This window comes from Aspergillus pseudodeflectus (genome assembly GCF_044049435.1).
Source record: "Aspergillus pseudodeflectus strain CBS 756.74 chromosome Unknown BJX68scaffold_55, whole genome shotgun sequence".
Lineage (NCBI taxonomy): Eukaryota > Fungi > Ascomycota > Eurotiomycetes > Eurotiales > Aspergillaceae > Aspergillus > Aspergillus pseudodeflectus.
In genome coordinates, this window is record NW_027263831.1 from 98,425 (window position 1) to 115,183 (window position 16,759).

General features: G+C 51.2%; 6 protein-coding genes across 6 annotated transcripts; 5 read left to right on the forward strand and 1 right to left on the reverse strand.

The window, feature by feature from the left end:
• Positions 1-617: 617 nt before the first annotated feature.
• acoA (aconitate hydratase ACO1) lies at positions 618-3,923 on the forward strand. Its single transcript, XM_071041449.1, has 7 exons — positions 618-839; positions 962-979; positions 1,058-1,132; positions 1,222-1,241; positions 1,332-1,930; positions 1,990-3,335; positions 3,397-3,923. Exons 1-7 carry the CDS (start codon positions 804-806, stop codon positions 3,658-3,660), a joined length of 2,358 nt encoding a protein of 785 aa, XP_070894755.1. The 5' UTR covers positions 618-803; the 3' UTR covers positions 3,661-3,923.
• Positions 3,924-4,039: 116 nt separating this feature from the next.
• BJX68DRAFT_245146 (putative metallo-beta-lactamase domain protein) lies at positions 4,040-5,629 on the forward strand. Its single transcript, XM_071041450.1, has 5 exons — positions 4,040-4,369; positions 4,421-4,532; positions 4,609-4,621; positions 4,679-5,038; positions 5,094-5,629. Exons 2-5 carry the CDS (start codon positions 4,452-4,454, stop codon positions 5,513-5,515), a joined length of 876 nt encoding a protein of 291 aa, XP_070894756.1. The 5' UTR covers positions 4,040-4,369; positions 4,421-4,451; the 3' UTR covers positions 5,516-5,629.
• A 72-nt stretch (positions 5,630-5,701) lies between these two features.
• BJX68DRAFT_245150 (glycosyltransferase family 20 protein) lies at positions 5,702-8,412 on the forward strand. Its single transcript, XM_071041451.1, has 6 exons — positions 5,702-6,006; positions 6,181-6,612; positions 6,677-7,049; positions 7,111-7,481; positions 7,534-7,873; positions 7,925-8,412. The coding sequence occupies exons 2-6, from the start codon at positions 6,309-6,311 to the stop codon at positions 8,049-8,051; spliced, it is 1,515 nt and encodes a 504-aa protein (XP_070894757.1). The 5' UTR covers positions 5,702-6,006; positions 6,181-6,308; the 3' UTR covers positions 8,052-8,412.
• Positions 8,413-8,517: 105 nt separating this feature from the next.
• On the forward strand, positions 8,518-9,536 carry BJX68DRAFT_245152 (mitochondrial 37S ribosomal protein uS17m). Its single transcript, XM_071041452.1, has one exon. The coding sequence runs from the start codon at positions 8,527-8,529 to the stop codon at positions 9,427-9,429; it is 903 nt and encodes a 300-aa protein (XP_070894758.1). The 5' UTR covers positions 8,518-8,526; the 3' UTR covers positions 9,430-9,536.
• Positions 9,537-9,905: 369 nt separating this feature from the next.
• On the forward strand, positions 9,906-13,572 carry BJX68DRAFT_245154 (putative spindle pole body component). The gene is made up of 5 exons (XM_071041453.1): positions 9,906-10,132; positions 10,307-10,389; positions 10,467-10,675; positions 10,750-13,144; positions 13,216-13,572. Exons 2-5 carry the CDS (start codon positions 10,330-10,332, stop codon positions 13,252-13,254), a joined length of 2,703 nt encoding a protein of 900 aa, XP_070894759.1. The 5' UTR covers positions 9,906-10,132; positions 10,307-10,329; the 3' UTR covers positions 13,255-13,572.
• A 918-nt stretch (positions 13,573-14,490) lies between these two features.
• BJX68DRAFT_257983 (60S ribosomal protein eL8) lies at positions 14,491-16,731 on the reverse strand (the record flags this gene model as incomplete). The annotated part of the gene is made up of 5 exons (XM_071043446.1): positions 14,491-14,691; positions 14,748-15,257; positions 15,315-15,392; positions 16,160-16,603; positions 16,663-16,731. The coding sequence occupies 5 exons, from the start codon at positions 16,729-16,731 to the stop codon at positions 14,491-14,493; spliced, it is 1,302 nt and encodes a 433-aa protein (XP_070894760.1).
• Between the last annotated feature and the right edge of the window lie 28 nt (positions 16,732-16,759).

Consider the following 16,759-nt stretch of genomic DNA (forward strand, 5'->3'; position numbering starts at 1 on the left):
CCGACTCTTTTCGCCGGCCAGTTGCGGGTGAACCAAAAGTAATCATCTAGTGAGTTCCTAAGCATTGATAGAAACAGCTATGCGTCGAAGCTTCCTAATCGAGCTTCCAATATGCTAATCCGAGAGCCAACCTCCTCTAGCCAGCCATATCTCGAGTGCTGTGCCACCGGATGAGAAGCTATGATGTAAGGCTGTTGTTGAAAGGCAGATGTAATCAGTCCATTTCCATTGGCTAGCAGAAATACCGGTCTCACATGCCAGATTTACCGTACAGTATTTACGAGACGCTGCTTGTATTATCGTCGCCATGGGAATCGGGGAGAGGTGCTATATGCGGGTGCAGATGGGTAGAACAAGTCGATTTGAGCTGGGAAAAGTCTCAGTCTAGGAAGACATAGATTACGAAAAAGTGCTGGAAGCTCAAGCAAGGCAAAATTGTAATCAACATTCCGTTCAATGGCGCAGTGTTTGAGTTGTGGTCTTCCATGTCTCCGGTTGCATGCTTCAGTTCGGGGCCGTCCCGAAAGCGTTTGGACGGCTGTATTGTAAGCAGCGGTTACGGTTCCTCCACTCCGGTTCAGAGGAGGAGAGGGTCGCCGTGGTCAAACAAGAATTCTCGCACTCGAAAACCCAAGCTTCCTTTTAATCGACACTTCTCCCTTGGGTTTTAACCTTCTTCCCTTTCCCCCTTCACTCTCCACTCTATTTTTGCTGCTTCCCCAGGTTGAAGCTGGCTTCTGTTGCTGCTTGGACCTGCTCTCCAGTGTGTTCTGGCTAGCCAACTTGCATAGAGAGCTTGCATCATGATCACCACAAGGCTTGCGCGCATGGGTGCGCTGGTAAGTCACTCCCAAGGCCATGTTTGCCGCACGAGCAAGGTGCCAGGTGCTGCTTTGTGCGCAATGGACCTTTAGCTCGTGTAGTCTCTGGAGAGCTTGAAAGCTAACGCTCTTTGTTGCAGGCCCCCAAGTCCCGTCTTGTAAGGATTCCTCGGCTCAACCTAGCTTTGTATAGCTGGAGGATTCAGGAATTATGGGAATACTAACAGTCAATCTAGCTTTTCGGGACCCGGGGCATGGCCACCGCTGTCGACCCTCTTGACAAGAAGGTCGAGATGACCATCCACGAAAAGGTGAGTTTTGTTCCCAGTACCGTGGCTTTCCGGTCTGCCTCGGATGAGCTAGTGCCCCAGACAAATTTCCGCTAACGGTCGCATCGCAGGGCAACTACATCAACTACAAGTATGGACTGTCTTATTGATTGTTTCACTCTAGAGTGGCGCAATTTATCTCTCTAAGTGGCATTGACTAACATGGGCTCTAACTCAACAGGAAGATGTCCCAGAACCTTGACATTGTTCGCAAGCGCCTGAGCCGTCCTCTCACATACGCCGAGAAGGTTCTGTACTCTCACCTTGACGACCCCCAAAACCAGGATATCGAGCGCGGCAAGTCTTACCTGAAGTTGCGCCCCGACCGTGTGGCTTGCCAGGATGCCACCGCTCAGATGGCTATCCTCCAGTTCATGTCCGCTGGCATGCCCTCCGTTGCTACCCCCACTACCGTCCACTGTGACCACTTGATTGAGGCCCAGGTTGGTGGTGAGAAGGATCTTGCCCGCGCCAACGAGATTAACAAGGAAGTTTACGACTTCCTTGCCTCTGCCACCGCTAAGTACAACATTGGTTTCTGGAAGCCCGGCTCTGGTATCATCCACCAGATCATTCTTGAGAACTACGCTTTCCCTGGTGGTCTTATGATCGGTACCGACTCCCACACTCCCAACGCTGGTGGTCTTGCCATTGCTGCCATTGGTGTTGGTGGTGCCGACGCTGTCGATGTCATGGCTGGTCTTCCTTGGGAACTGAAGGCCCCCAAGGTCATTGGTGTCAAGCTCACTGGTGAGATGTCTGGCTGGACTTCTCCCAAGGGTGAGTTATATTATCCCATTCCGAGCATTTTGAAATGACTGTATTAACCACTATTCCAGATATCATCCTCAAGGTTGCCGGTCTCCTCACTGTCAAGGGTGGTACTGGTGCCATCATCGAATACCACGGTCCTGGTGTCAACTCGCTTTCTTGCACTGGTATGGCTACCATCTGTAACATGGGTGCTGAAATTGGTGCCACCACCTCTCTCTTCCCCTTCAACGACCGCATGTACGACTACCTGAAGGCCACTAAGCGTCAGTCCATTGGTGATTTCGCCCGCTCTTACGCCAAGGACCTGCGTGAGGATGAGGGTGCTGAGTACGACCAGCTGATCGAGATCAACTTGTCCGAGCTCGAGCCTCACATCAACGGTCCCTTCACTCCCGACTTGGCCACCCCCATCTCTCAATTCAAGGAGGCTGTCAAGGCCAACGGATGGCCCGAGGAGCTCAAGGTCGGTCTGATTGGTTCCTGCACCAACTCCTCCTACGAGGACATGTCCCGCGCTGCCTCTATCGCCCAGGATGCTCTTGACCACGGTCTGAAGTCCAAGTCTATCTTCACCGTTACCCCCGGTTCCGAGCAGATCCGTGCCACCATTGAGCGTGACGGCCAGCTCAAGACTCTCGAGGAGTTCGGTGGTGTCATCCTTGCCAATGCCTGCGGTCCTTGCATTGGTCAGTGGGACCGCAAGGACGTTCAGAAGGGTACTCCCAACTCGATCGTCTCCTCCTACAACCGTAACTTCACCGGCCGTAACGATGCCAACCCTGCCACCCACGCTTTCGTCACCTCCCCCGACCTCGTCGTTGCTCTGAGCATCGCTGGTACCCTCAACTTCAACCCCCTCACCGACACCCTCAAGGACAAGGACGGCAAGGAGTTCAAGCTCAAGGCCCCCACTGGTGAAGGACTTCCTTCCCGGGGCTACGACCCCGGCCGTGACACCTACCAGGCCCCTCCCGCTGACCGCAGCTCCGTCAACGTTGCTGTTTCCCCTACCAGCGACCGTCTCCAGCTCCTCGCTGGTTTCGAGCCGTGGGATGGCAAGGATGCCGTTGGCATCCCCATCCTGATCAAGTGCCAGGGCAAGACGACCACCGACCACATCTCCATGGCTGGCCCATGGCTCAAGTATCGTGGACATCTTGACAACATCTCCAACAACATGCTGATTGGTGCCATCAACGCCGAGAACGGTGAGGCCAACAAGGTCCGCAACGTCTTCACCGGCGAGTACGATGCTGTCCCTGCCACTGCCCGTGACTACAAGGCTCGTGGTGTCAAGTGGGTTGTCATTGGCGACTGGAACTACGGTGAAGGTAGCTCTCGTGAGCACGCCGCTCTTGAGCCCCGCCACCTTGGTGGTCTTGCCATCATCACCCGCTCCTTCGCTCGTATCGTAAGTTTGCTCTACTCTTTCGAATTTGACAAGATCTTCCCTACTAACACTCCTCCCACAGCACGAGACCAACCTGAAGAAGCAGGGTATGCTTCCTCTGACCTTCGCTGACCCCGCCGACTACGACCGCATTCCCCCCGACGCCACCGTCGACCTCCTCTGCACCGAGCTCGCCGTTGACAAGCCCGTGACCCTCCGTGTCCACCCCAAGGACGGACCCTCTTTCGATGTTAAGCTCAACCACACCTTCAACGAGTCCCAGATCGAGTGGTTCAAGGACGGCTCTGCCCTCAACACCATGGCCCGCAAGTCTGGCAAGAACTAAACGACATTCTGTAAATTATGTGTCTCATGTTTTGATCAGCCAGCAGAGAGGAGGGAGCAGCTCTATGGCTGCTAATGGTATTTCTATGATTGATATCACGGAGTGAGGTTCTGAAAATGCTTACGAGTCGCTTTTTCTGTTCATGGGTTGTTTTGGCACCCATTGGGTGAACTACATGGATATATCACTTGCTTTTTTTGTTACACCATCCATTGTATGTTAGGGATTTAAGATGCATACCATATACTATTTCCTTCTGTTCACCTGGGTCCTCGATCGTAGTCTACTCGCTTGAGCAACTGGATCTCAAGAATACACAGATATTCTCAATCCACTTCAAAGTCCTTATTATTGATTCGCGAGCTTTCGGTCGGCGGTGACATAATATCGCGTGCTCTCAGCTGCCGACTGGCCGAGGCCAAACTCCCCTCCGTCCCTGCCCCGCTCTCGGAGTTTGCGCAACGAGCATACGTATCAGTGAACTCCAAATAATCGGCCGGGGTATAATTGATGGGGCAGCGCTACTTACCTAGTAACCTAAAACCCATCTTCTTGATACTGCGTCCCTCCATCCCGAGCTTGGATATAACCTTCATCTGGTCATCTTACTATCCGATCTCACGCCCTATAACAGCGAATCGGCACGTTTTGAGTCCCGTCTTCCTTAGCCTCCGGTTTTGACTATTTGCTTTGGGTACAATTTAAATATGTTAGACTAACTCATACCTCTACTCTGGAAAGTCGCCAACCTGTTTAATAGCTACACGCTGATAAACCACTCTGACTAGACGATGGCTCAATTGGTTCCGTTGCCAGAGGTGGAGAGGCTCAGTGCCTCAGTTGTGCGGATACTCGGCGGGAATCCCGGAAAGGTTCGTTCTTTTCATTGTCGCATGGAAAACTACTGGGTCTTGGAGGTCCTAGCTGACCATCCGAGTTGGAAAACAGTTTACACTACAAGGTCGGCTCTTCCATATCCTGGATGGGAAAGAGTCTCGAATCTAACACTGTACTACAGGGACCAATACGTATCTGGTCGGTCAAGGGCCGCGGCGCATACTTATCGACACCGGCGAAGGCAAGCCATCTTGGGCCAATAATCTCAAGAAGGTTCTGGCAGACGAGAATGCCACGATACATCAAGCCCTTGTAACACATTGGCATCATGACCACGTCGGCGGCATCTCGGATGTGCTTAGATTATGTCCTGGTGCGACAATTTACAAACATCAGCCCGCCGAGGGACAGACAAGTATTGAGGACGGGCAGGTTTTCAAGGTTGATGGGGCAACGCTAAAAGCGTTCCATACACCGGGTCATACAGTTGACCATATGATGCTTGTGCTTGAGGAAGAAGATGCTGTTTTCACGGGTGACAGTAGGTGACCGAACAAGTGGTTCTATTTGTCGATTGCTGATGTCGTGCTTTGTAGATGTCTTGGGCCATGGGACGGCGGTATTTGAGGATTTGAAGGCCTATCTTGACAGTTTGCAGCGAATGCAGGATCGTGTCTCAGGTCGAGGGTATCCGGGACACGGAGCGGTGATTGAGAGCGCTACGGCGAAGATTGGAGAATATATCCGTCACCGACAACAGCGCGAAGACGAAATCATCCGGGTCCTTCGTTACGGGAAACTGGATGTGGGAGAAGGTGAACGCTCACCTGAGCGAAAATTATCTTGGACACCGTTGGAGATAGTGAAGATCATTTACCACAATGTTCCGGAAAATCTCCATCTTCCTGCCGCCAATGGTGTTATACAGGTGCTGAACAAGCTGGAAGATGAGGGAAAGGTAATCCACGATGCGGATTCGGGCCGGTGGACCCTCAATGTTGGAAAGCCAGCCTTATGATCTGGACCTTGGGATGATGTATGTTTGTCAGGCGTCAGAACGGAGAAAGCCTGGCTTTCTACTACTAGAGAATATTACCCGTAGGAAACACCGAGAAATTTCCAGCGGTGGACACCTAGTTGCTGCTTTTCTTGAATGGATAAATAGAAGGCCCAGACCTGGCACAGCACTAAGAAGAAATTCCATGGAAGTGACAGTGGCGAGAAGTTCTGACTGGCTGATTGAGGTGCCGGCGGTCCAGCAAGAATCGACCAACTTCTCCCGGTAGCGTCATCAGAGTATCGTCATCACCATTTGAATGCTACAAAAGGAACATTGCGGGTTATTGCGCCTATCTCCATACCTTTGCCTTTCGATGAGTTCGTTAATGAGGAGCCTTTGATTCTTTCGCTTTTCGTCCGTTCCACAACTCGGTCAATTCCACTCAAACCCGCCCCTCTTCTTGAGGTTCTCTCCGACAGCTCCCCCGCGCCTACAGTGAAAACGACGAGGTGAGTGAAATGCGCGCCATTGGATAAGCAAAGACCTATCTTTCTCTCCTACACTCACATATCGAAATTCCTTTGAGTTACCTTTCTATTTTATCGCTCGACCCGCGTTTTGGAAACTTTTTTTTTCGCGAGCTCTTTCCTTGGTGAACCTGTCATACTGAACAACCCTTGCAGACCAGGTTACCTCGACGCCCCTCTCACAGCCCCTCCATTTTCAACACCTCGAGACCGGTATATTATTCCTGACTCGGACTCTCGTCAATCTCCGCAACTATCCGTGATTACTTTGCCCCTCCGTCAGAATGCCCAACGCCGAGGATCCCCCGCAGAACGAGTCGAGACTCCTCCTCGTTTCGAACAGATTACCAATTACGATAAAGCGCTCCGAAGATGGCAAATATGATTTCTCCATGTCCTCCGGAGGTTTAGTTAGCGGTCTGAGCGGTCTATCGAAAACTACAACTTTTCAATGGTACGGCTGGCCCGGCCTGGAAGTTCCAGAAGAGGAGATCCCTATTGTGACGGACAGACTGAAGGATGAGTACGGGGCTATTCCTGTGTTCATTGATGATGAACTCGCAGACCGACACTACAATGGATTTTCCAGTTAGTCTCTTCTCATAATCCTGAATTAAGGCTTCTGTGCTAACAACAATGCTTTGCTTCATAGACTCAATTCTCTGGCCTCTATTCCACTACCACCCCGGTGAGATTACATTCGACGAGTCTGCGTGGGAGGCGTACAAGGATGCAAACCGCCTATTTGCGCAAGCCGTTGCGAAGGAAGTGCAAGACGGCGACTTGATTTGGGTCCACGATTATCATTTGATGCTCCTTCCGGAGATGCTCCGAGAGGAAATTGGAAACACGAAGAAAAACATCAAGATTGGATTCTTCCTTCACACCCCATTCCCCAGCAGTGAAATCTACCGAATTCTACCCGTACGAAATGAGCTGCTACTCGGACTTCTTCACTGCGACCTCATTGGCTTCCATACGTATGACTACACAAGGCACTTCCTGAGTGCTTGTTCAAGATTACTGTAAGTACTCGCTCTCGTGCAGAATGCGGCAGATCCGTGGTGACTAACGTCGGCTCTTTAGGGGACTCCCAACGACTCCCAATGGAATTGAATTCCAAGGCCGCATTGTCGCTTGCGGTGCGTTCCCGATCGGTATTGATCCGGAGAAGTTCAAAGAAGGGTTGAAGAAAGAGAAGGTTCAGAAACGAATTGCCATGTTGGAGCAAAAGTTCCAAGGCGTCAAGCTTATGGTTGGAGTCGATCGTTTGGACTACATCAAGGGTGTCCCTCAAAAACTTCATGCGCTCGAGGTCTTCCTTAGCGATCATCCAGAATGGGTTGGAAAGGTAGTTTTGGTCCAGGTTGCCGTTCCCAGCCGACAAGATGTGGAAGAGTATCAGAACTTGAGGGCCGTCGTCAATGAGCTTGTCGGTCGAATCAACGGAAAGTTCGGTGAGTGCGGCTGAACCTCTTTCGCTGCGAGCTATGACTGATTCGAAACCAGGCACTGTCGAATTCATGCCGATTCATTTCCTACACAAGTCAGTCAACTTCGATGAACTGATCGCTTTATACGCCGTGTCAGACGCCTGCATTGTCTCTTCGACTCGTGATGGCATGAATCTCGTCTCCTACGAATATATCGCTACGCAAGAGAAGCGACATGGGTCTTTGGTTCTGTCTGAATTCGCCGGTGCCGCGCAAAGTCTTAATGGCAGCATCATCGTTAACCCTTGGAACACCGAGGAGCTGGCCGCAGCCTATCACGAAGCTGTGACGATGAGCGATGAGCAGAGGGCGCTGAACTTTTCCAAACTGGACAAATATGTCAACAAGTATACAAGGTATGTCTCATCGTGGTCTTTCAACCAACAAGTTACTAAATACCTTCCCAGCGCCTTCTGGGGTCAATCCTTCGTCACCGAGTTGAAGAGAATATCATCGCAAGGAGCAAATAAAATTCCCAGCAAGGAGACTACCGAAAATGGCACAGCGCAAGCTAAGCCAGTCCGCACCTCGTAATAAAATGATATTCTTGGGGACACCTTTCTCAACGATCTAGCAGAAAGGTCGGCTTGACACCGGGCGGTTGATGGATGCATGCAAAACGCTATGGAAGCCATTTGGCAACTCCCAGGCCCCACCCCTCAACATTGAAGCATACATTCGAGTTTGTTCTACTCCATACTTATGTATGAGTCGTCCAGAGGCGTTTGGGGTCATGCATATGAGGTAGACTCCTGGCTTTTAGTGGTGGGTTAGAGGTTTTAATTGATGTATTTAATGACTTGATACAATTCCATTTCGGTATAGACTTTCTGCCATCATTGTCCTAGTAGCATTATATAGCTCAACGTTCTCAAAGAGTTACACAACCATTTAGAAATCAATTATTGGGAGGCGTCAGTTGAGCTTCGAGGCCGACTGTCATATGAGTAGGTGCAAACAGCGCAAACTTTGCCAAGAAAAATCCCAGACCCGACCATTTTCAAGATTCATGGGAGAATCGAAAACGAAGAAACCATTGCAACAACATCTCTTTTACTCGGCAATTATAAGGCCCGAGCTTATTTCCTGGACCAGCCGCTTCCTCTCGTCGGCCTACAGTCACGACGCTCTGCACCTCTTCTCCTACCGGAGCTCTAGTCCCGATTTCCAGCTCGACTTGGCTTCAGCTTCCCTTCTCCGACGGGGTGCGAAACTCTTTATCCTCCTCCTTAACCTGTCCCTGAGGGCAAAGGTCGAAATGTCACCAAGTCTTCTCCTGCGGGCAATGCAGCCCTTGCGATCCTCTATAATCCGGCCAACATCGATTCTTTCAACACAATTACCGATCAGCGGATCAGCTGTCACATCGCGTCGACTCCTCTCTTCCACCACCATCACACAGCAAGAACAAGTACAGGAGTTGGATGCTAGCACACCCGCTACCGTTCCTCCCTCCCTTCGCAAATACCCCTATACCCTGAAGAGTGGCACCGTCGTCTCCGTCGGCCGCATGGAGCGCACCGTCACTGTTGAACACCGCCACACGATCTGGGACCGTCATATCCGCAAGAATTACCCCAAGGTTACCAGATTCCTCGTCTCCGACCCGCAGAACTCCCTCCGCGAGGGCGACGTGATTGAATTCTCCTCCGGAGCCCCGAAGAGTCGCCATGTGCGACATGTCGTCGAGCGTATCATTGCGCCGTTTGGTGAGGCCATTGAGGACAGACCGGCTATTCTGACTCGGGAAGAGAGGGATGCTGTTCGAGCCGAGAAGAGAGCGGCGAAGGCTGAGCGGAGGGAGCAGAGGAGGGTTGAGAACGGCGCTGCGCCGTCGGGGAGTGTGCATGGACAAGATCATGTTGGACGTATTCGGAGGTTAATATCGGAGAGAACTGGACGTACGGAATAGCTCCTTTGATTGAAGCGGGCGATAAAGTGTATTATACTGTTATACTATCTTTCTACATAGTATTTATGTGTGTTCAATAGGAAATTCGATATAAAGGTATTCCAAAATAATGTTTCAATGACTTTCTCAGGAGCAGATGACAAAGGCGTTGTGGAAGGTTTGTGATTCTACTTGGTTTTTTGCTTTGATCTATGAAGAAGCAATTATATATAACGGAGAAGCATTGATTTCACGGTCCACAAAACCATAGGAATTGCAATGGCGGACCATACTAGATATTAATCTCAGAGACGGCCGACTATTCATTTTAGATGTATTAGGAATGAAGCCAACATTATCAGAATCCATACGACGCACCAGTGTCTGGGCTGGCCGAAGAAATGAGAAAGTTGTTGCATGCGCCAAGGCCCAAACTTTTGGGTCGCAAGTGAAGTCACCCCAGCAGCGCTTGTTTACTCAGGCACCGCATCCTCAATCCTCCATCCCCCGCCCTCCCTCCGGTCCATCCACCGATTTGGTCGCCTGATTAGGCTATCTTTCCATCTCTCATAATTCGACGACCTCGATTTTCTTACTAAACGCAACACACGACTTTTCCGCTTTGTCCCCGATTGCATGCTACTCTGTGAGCGCCCAGAAACCTGATCCCCTTTGCGCACTCCGCTTGTGTGCACAAACTTCTGCAACATCCTGCAAGCCCAAGGTTTGTGAACCCATAAAGACTCATCGGCTGCCCGTTGTTGGATAGGTCCTTCATCCACAAAATCTCCTCCATGGCATGATTCACAGCTAGTCCGGCCTTCAACTACTCTTTCACCCTCACTTGCATTGACCGTTGATATCTTCGCCTCCTGCTAACTCTCTACGACTCCAATAGCGCATCATATATAATCCAGCACAATGGCTGATGGAGAGGAGGATTTCTCCTCTTTGCCGTGGCCGGACCGGTTCTCACACAAGGTTTGTTGCTTTCTACCAAATCGCCTCCCCGCTACTGCACACGTACGGATATTGACATTTTTCTGTTGGGGAATTAGAATTGGAAAGTCCGAAAAGGTGGCTACGAAGACGCTAAACAACAATTCGAAAAGACCGGCGATGAATCAGATCCTATTTTCACACCATTCCTTCAGGACCCTGGCCTCTGGAAGGGCGCAGTTACAGACTCAAACGTCGCAGCACAAGCGGATGGGTTAGCGTCATATTGTGCATTTCTGAAATTTGGTGGCCCCGCTGCTTGCGCGAGGTACTGCTTCCTCCTCTTTTAACGTTACAAAGATATGGGGATTTGTTGGGGAGTACTGGCTAATCGCGAGTTAGATCTCGAGGAGCGACCGTAGCTGGCATTGCCGAGAAGGGCCTGCCATCAACGAGACCTGCAGCAAAGGCCAGCGCCATCGAAGCTCTACTATTATGTGTTGAGATGGACAAACCAGACCCTGTCATCGAAGAGATCCTACCCGTGCTGTCACACAAAGTACCGAAGGTTATCGCTGCTACGCTTGCCGGGTTGACCGCCATTTACCACAATTTTGGGTGCAAGATCGTCGATCCTAAGCCAGTACTAAAAGCTTTGCCAAAGGTCTTCGGACACGCCGATAAGAATGTCCGTGCAGAGGCGCAGAATCTCACAGTGGAGTTGTACCGATGGCTGAAGGATGCGATGAAACCCGTCTTCTGGGGAGATCTAAAGCCCGTTCAACAACAAGATCTGGAAAAGCTGTTTGAGGCGGTGAAACAAGAGCCGGCCCCCAAGCAGGAGAGGCTGACCCACGCCCAGCAACTTGAGGCCGAGGCAGGTTTAGGTGGTGGCGCAGATGGCGGCGAGGGCGATGGGGGAGAGGAGGATTACGGAGAGGACGACGGTGGTGAGGTCGATGCTTTTGATCTTACAGAAGCTGTTGACGTCTTCCCCAAGATTCCCAAAGACTTCTCGGAGCAGCTAGCGTCGTCAAAATGGAAGGACAGGAAGGAGGCGTTGGATGCTTTATACACGGCGCTGAATGTCCCCAAGATCAAGGATGGCCCATTCGACGAGATTGTTCGTGGCTTGGCTAAGAGCATGAAAGACGCAAACGTCGCGGTTGTGACAGTCGCAGCCAACTGTATCGATTTGTTGGCCAAGGGTATCCGGAGCGCATTTGTCAAGCATCGTTCTACCGTCATGTCACCGATCATGGAACGCCTCAAGGAGAAGAAACAAACTGTTGCGGATGCTCTGGGCCAGGCCTTGGATGCGGTCTTCATTGCGACCAGCTTGAATGACTGCTTGGAAGAAATTCTGGAGTTTGTCAAGCACAAGAATCCGCAGGTAAAGCAAGAAACCGTTAAGTTTTTGATCCGCTGTCTTCGCACCACCAGAGAAGTTCCATCGAAACCGGAAGTCAAGTCGATAGCCGACGCGGCAACTAAACTTCTGACTGATTCAGTTGAGGTTAACCGCTCAGGAGGTGCGGAGATTCTCGGTACCCTGATGAAGATCATGGGCGAGCGTGCGATGACACCTTTCCTTGACGGACTAGATGATATCCGCAAGACCAAGATCAAGGAGTACTTTGAAACGGCAGAGGTCAAAGCAAGGGATAGGCCGAAGCCTATTGTTGGCCCACCAAAGACAGCATCCGCGCCCGCTGCAAAGAAGGCCGTTGGGACCAAGAAGCCACTCGGACTCAAAAAGCCTGCCGCAGCTCCTGCACCTCCGGCTGATGATCCGGCACCTATTGCTTCCCCGTCTAAACCCGCGACAAGATCCATTCCATCAAAGCTGGGTGGACTACCCAAGCCTGGTGGTGGGCTTCCAACTCCTGGTGGGGCGCTGAAGAAGAAGCTGGGTGGACCAGGGGGTCTGGCCTCACCACAGAGACGAGTTATCTCACCACCATCTGAGGAACAACCACAACAGCCGCCAGTTTCTAAGTTCGGTCTTGGGCGGGGACTCGCAGGGCGGCCGATTGCTAAGCCATCTGCCCCAAGTGAGCCAGCGCCAGCACCAGCAGCTCCTGCTCTTACCGGAATTGCTGCCATCGAACGTGCTGAACTCGATGAACTTCGGGCTGAAAAAGAACGCTTTGTCCGAATGATTGACGATTTGAAATCCGAAAGAACAAAGCTGAATTCCCAAGTAATCGAACTTCAGAACCAGAATGCACAGCTCATTGAAGACCATACAAGGGATGTGTTGAGCGTCAAGGCGAAAGAAACACAGGTGGTTCGGGCACGGAGTGACGCAGAAGCTGCCGAACAAACCGTCCAGAAACAGCAGCGGGAGATTGATCGCCTTAAGCGTGAGCTATCACGAGCCCTTCGCTCTGGGGCGATGAACTCTCCTACCGGCGTGCCAGACCAGTTTGGCATGCCCATCCCGGACCCAGCTTCCATCTATCAAGACCCCAGCACTGGGCATTCCCCACTGCCCCGGACTGGTCTTCACATGGGTGCTCGATTTGATAACGCACGGCCGCGGAGCTATGCCTCTGCTAGCCCCAGCGAGGAGAAGGAGAATGGTCTTGAATCACCGGGCCTCAGCCGACGCAAGTTTAGCCCAACGTTTGGTACGGCTTACTCGGGCATAGCCAGCCCGACACGGTCGTCTATGCTCGGATCGGGCAGTGCTTCTGGTGAAGAACAATCAACTAGGAGCGCTGAGCCAGCTGAGAACTGGAAGAGAGCCGCTGAAGTCACAAGCCAACTCAAGGCACGAATCGAACAGATGAAGGTACGTGAATGTATAACCCCTGGATGTCAAAGCATTCGATGAAGCACAACCAAGCCTAACCCTCTTCCTAGGCCCGGCAAGGACTCACACGACCACCCGCACAACGTTAACGACTGAATGATCCTACTCTCTTACCTCACTTCCTCCCTACCTACTCTATATCCTCTTTCTTACCTCAGCGCTGTAGCCTCGTCCTTTCCCAGTTTAACCTAATGAACTTGTACGGTTAGAGCCTAAGGTTTCCTTTCTTCCTTTCTTCCTTTTGTATTAACGAGTCGGATTTTCGTTTGATTTTTATCACCCTGCGCGAGCTTCTTGCCGGTTCTGCTTTTTCTTAAGCTTGAGAGTGTGCACAAAAAACTGGGTGGTTCTTACGGGACAATTCTTCTTATCATCATCATCTCTGGTTTGCATAATGGTTGGGTTCTGTTTTTTTCTTTCTTTCTTTCTTTTTTTTTTTTTTCCTGTTTTCAGGTTGCCTTAGCTCAAGTCTACACTATCACTGCATGGGTTACCTACCATTCACAAACTTGATGGTGCTTAGATCCTACTAGGCACTTCGCATTGCTTGTCTTCTTCCTTCTTAGAGAGAACTTTGCCCCCCATCGTACCTTCCCATATCATGCTTTATAGTAGACTTTCGGTACAAGGCAAGCGCGACTGATCACGTCAAGACCGCTCCTTCCAGCTTTGGCCAGCCTCTCTTCGTACTTTCCTACTTGGACACGATCCTGGCTCCCGACTCAAGGCAGGTCGCTCCTTCCAGATTCGATAATGAGAATACAGTCGGCTGAGAATTCAGTGGCCTGCACGCACAATTGAGCTAACTTTTTAAGGTCTGTAACGCAGCTTACCTCACGTTTCCATATACCCCGAATGATCCGGGGGTATACGAAAGCTGTTAAGGCGTCCAATTCGTACAGCATTTTGCTTCGCCTATTTGACGTACAGCATGAGGAGGTTCGAGGGCCTACGTTGGAAAATACAGCGCGCAGTACTCATGAATGCTTCGGTTATGGAGTTACAAGGGGAGGCAGGTGAGGTTTGAAATGCATTCATGGGTATCTGCGACGCAACTAAAGAAAAAACACAAGGGGACCATCAAGATGGAATGGGATTGAGCTTTCGGGATAGGGTGCCAAAAAAGTCTTGTTCTTGTTCCACCCATCATCATCACTAATGCTAAGTCGAACGAGGAGAGAAGTCCTTATAACACCATTCTCCAGTCAAATCGATCCCAGTTGTTTTTTTGACCTATTGAACAATGCCTATTTTTGCTTTTGAAGAGCCCAAGACCCGAGGGTATCCGTCATTATCGTGCAAGAGGGTAGCTAAGCGGGAGATGCTTAGACACGGACAGCGGCCTCAGCAGCCTTGCGCTTCTTCTCCTGGCGGGCAATAGCCTTGGGGCCCATGATACCACCACCCCAGTGGCGGCGGGACTCCTCGTACTTGTCGCCGTAGCCCTCCTTGATGGCGGAGAGGAGCTTGGCGAACTCGGACTTGTCCTCGGAGCGGACCTCGGTAAGAGCGAGGACAGCAGCGGTCTAACTATGGTTAGCATCGTATGTCCTAGGCTTAGTCATGCAAAAAAAAAACTGACCTTCTTGTGGACAACGGTACCGAGACGAGCCTTGCCCTTGACAATGGCGTAAGGGACACCCATCTTGCGGCAGAGAGCGGGAAGGAAGACAACCAGCTCAATGGGGTCGACGTCGTGAGCGATCAGGACGAGAGAAGCCTTCTTGTTCTCGACGAGTCCAACAACGTGGTTGAGACCGTACTTGACGTTGTAGGGCTTCTTGCTGACATCCTCCTTCTTCTTGCCCTCGGCGACAGCAGTGGCCTCGGCGTGAAGACGGTCCTTCTTCTCAACCTTGGTCTCGGGGCGGTACTTGTTGAGGAACTTGAAGGTCTGGGCAGCGGTGTTGCGGTCCAGGGTGCTCTGGAACTGAGCGATGGAAGGAGGAACCTTGAGGCGGAGGTTCAGGATCTTCTTCTGGCGCTGAAGGCGGACATACTCGGGCCACTTGACGAAGCGACCGAGGTTGCGCTTGGGTTGCACGTCCTGGCCAATGCCGAAGTTACGGGGGCGGCGCTCGATGAGGGGGTTCTAGAGATCAATTAGCACCAAGCCATTTGTTGAACTGGGTTTCAAATAAGCACATACCTTGGGGCCCTTCTTGCTAGAACCAGCCTTGCCCTGGGGGTAAGGGAGGGGAGCGGCCTTCTTTCCGGACTTGGGAGGCTGTCATTGAGAAAAGAAGATCAGCATACGTCCACCAATGCTGCATCTTCCTTGAACTCTAGAGAGAACACAGGCCTAGTCTTTCGACTCGACCTGCGACTCCAGCCAAATCATCACTGACGCTCGCATCCTCTTTCGAGGAATTGTGCGATCAATGGAAATTGCTTCGAAAAGCTTTGCGAAAACGCAATGAAATATCCTCTCACGACATTATCGCGAAGCTGATCGAGAGCTCTATTCGACTGACGCAAAGCCAAACTGAGTTGCTATGTGCTTACCATTGTTGTCGACTGTGATCCGCGGTGTGCTGGTTGACGGGATTGACGGAGAGAGAAAGGAAGAAAAAGGACCAGACGATTCGAGCTGCAAGAGAAAAAGCCGCCGTCGCTTTCGTGGGCCGCGCTAGTGCGGAAAAACAAGCGAGCCGCTCCGGAGTTCCACCAGACCACGTGATGTAGGGCTAACCCACCTAGCATCCCAATCGGGATATACATAATCTTGAACTACGGAGTATACCATACAAAATTGTTTCTTGGATGAAGTCAAATGTTTTCAATTTTGATATATCAGACTGATAGAGATTACTGCCATGGGGTGACCCTATTCCGCGCAACACCATGCCACAAAACCAGAAAATCAACCACCAAACGCCTCTACATGCAAATATGAACGCAATTCTCGGCCGTAGACAAATAACAATGGCAAAAGCACTTTCGTGTAGTAAATCATCGCCAAGCAGCAAGTCCTGACAATCCACCCCTTGCTACCCCGGAGCTCGCCGCCTGTATAGCCTTCCTCTTCCCCAAGTTCCCCTCCTGACTCTGAACCCCGCCGACAATCTTCTCGATATTCGTCTCAACCACCACGCCTCCAACAATCATCTCACTCAGAACAGCATGCATGGTCTCAAAGCCGAAGATAAGGTCGAGCTCGCACACATTCTCGAAGATGCGATCAAGCGCTTCGACGAAGACCTGGATGAGATCGATGAGCGCAAGCGGTGACTCGGTCGACGTGGAGATCATGATAAAAGAGAGAGTCGCGTATGTACGGTATGTGATCTGAGCTGGGGCATCGGAAGGACCGTTGGCATTGGCGCTGGCTCCACGGGCGAGGAGGGGAGGGAGAGGGAGGAAGTTGCAGGCCGTTGCCGGTCGTTGGGAGACGAGGTCGTAGATCTGGGTGATGAGGGTTTGTTTCGTTTGGGTGTCCTAGGCAAATCCAGTCAGTTGGGACTAGCGTTTTGTAGTATTGATCGTAGTCAACTCACGATTTGGGTGTAGAACTTGGTCAACCGGGCTTGCCCGTTGTTGTTGAAGACGAGCACTGCGTTGATCATTTTAAAGGAATGGTTCTTTGCCTTAGAT

What these genes read in the sequence shown, in the direction of transcription:
- BJX68DRAFT_245154 (XM_071041453.1), top strand. Translation starts at nt 10,330, where the DNA reads ATGGCTGATGGAGAGGAGGATTTCTCCTCTTTGCCGTGGCCGGACCGG. An exon ending in CGGACCGGTTCTCACACAAG is followed by an intron (nt 10,390 to 10,466) that starts GTTTGTTGCTTT and finishes TTGGGGAATTAG; the next exon opens with AATTGGAAAGTCCGAAAAGG. An exon ending in GGCCCCGCTGCTTGCGCGAG is followed by an intron (nt 10,676 to 10,749) that starts GTACTGCTTCCT and finishes ATCGCGAGTTAG; the next exon opens with ATCTCGAGGAGCGACCGTAG.
- BJX68DRAFT_245146 (XM_071041450.1), top strand. Translation starts at nt 4,452, where the DNA reads ATGGCTCAATTGGTTCCGTTGCCAGAGGTGGAGAGGCTCAGTGCCTCA. An exon ending in TGCTGTTTTCACGGGTGACA is followed by an intron (nt 5,039 to 5,093) that starts GTAGGTGACCGA and finishes CGTGCTTTGTAG; the next exon opens with ATGTCTTGGGCCATGGGACG.
- acoA (XM_071041449.1), top strand. Translation starts at nt 804, where the DNA reads ATGATCACCACAAGGCTTGCGCGCATGGGTGCGCTG. An exon ending in GGCAACTACATCAACTACAA is followed by an intron (nt 1,242 to 1,331) that starts GTATGGACTGTC and finishes CTAACTCAACAG; the next exon opens with GAAGATGTCCCAGAACCTTG. An exon ending in CCCGCTCCTTCGCTCGTATC is followed by an intron (nt 3,336 to 3,396) that starts GTAAGTTTGCTC and finishes CTCCTCCCACAG; the next exon opens with CACGAGACCAACCTGAAGAA.
- BJX68DRAFT_245150 (XM_071041451.1), top strand. Translation starts at nt 6,309, where the DNA reads ATGCCCAACGCCGAGGATCCCCCGCAGAACGAGTCGAGACTCCTCCTC. An exon ending in AGTGCTTGTTCAAGATTACT is followed by an intron (nt 7,050 to 7,110) that starts GTAAGTACTCGC and finishes TCGGCTCTTTAG; the next exon opens with GGGACTCCCAACGACTCCCA. An exon ending in TATGTCAACAAGTATACAAG is followed by an intron (nt 7,874 to 7,924) that starts GTATGTCTCATC and finishes ATACCTTCCCAG; the next exon opens with CGCCTTCTGGGGTCAATCCT.
- BJX68DRAFT_245152 (XM_071041452.1), top strand. Translation starts at nt 8,527, where the DNA reads ATGGGAGAATCGAAAACGAAGAAACCATTGCAACAACATCTCTTTTAC.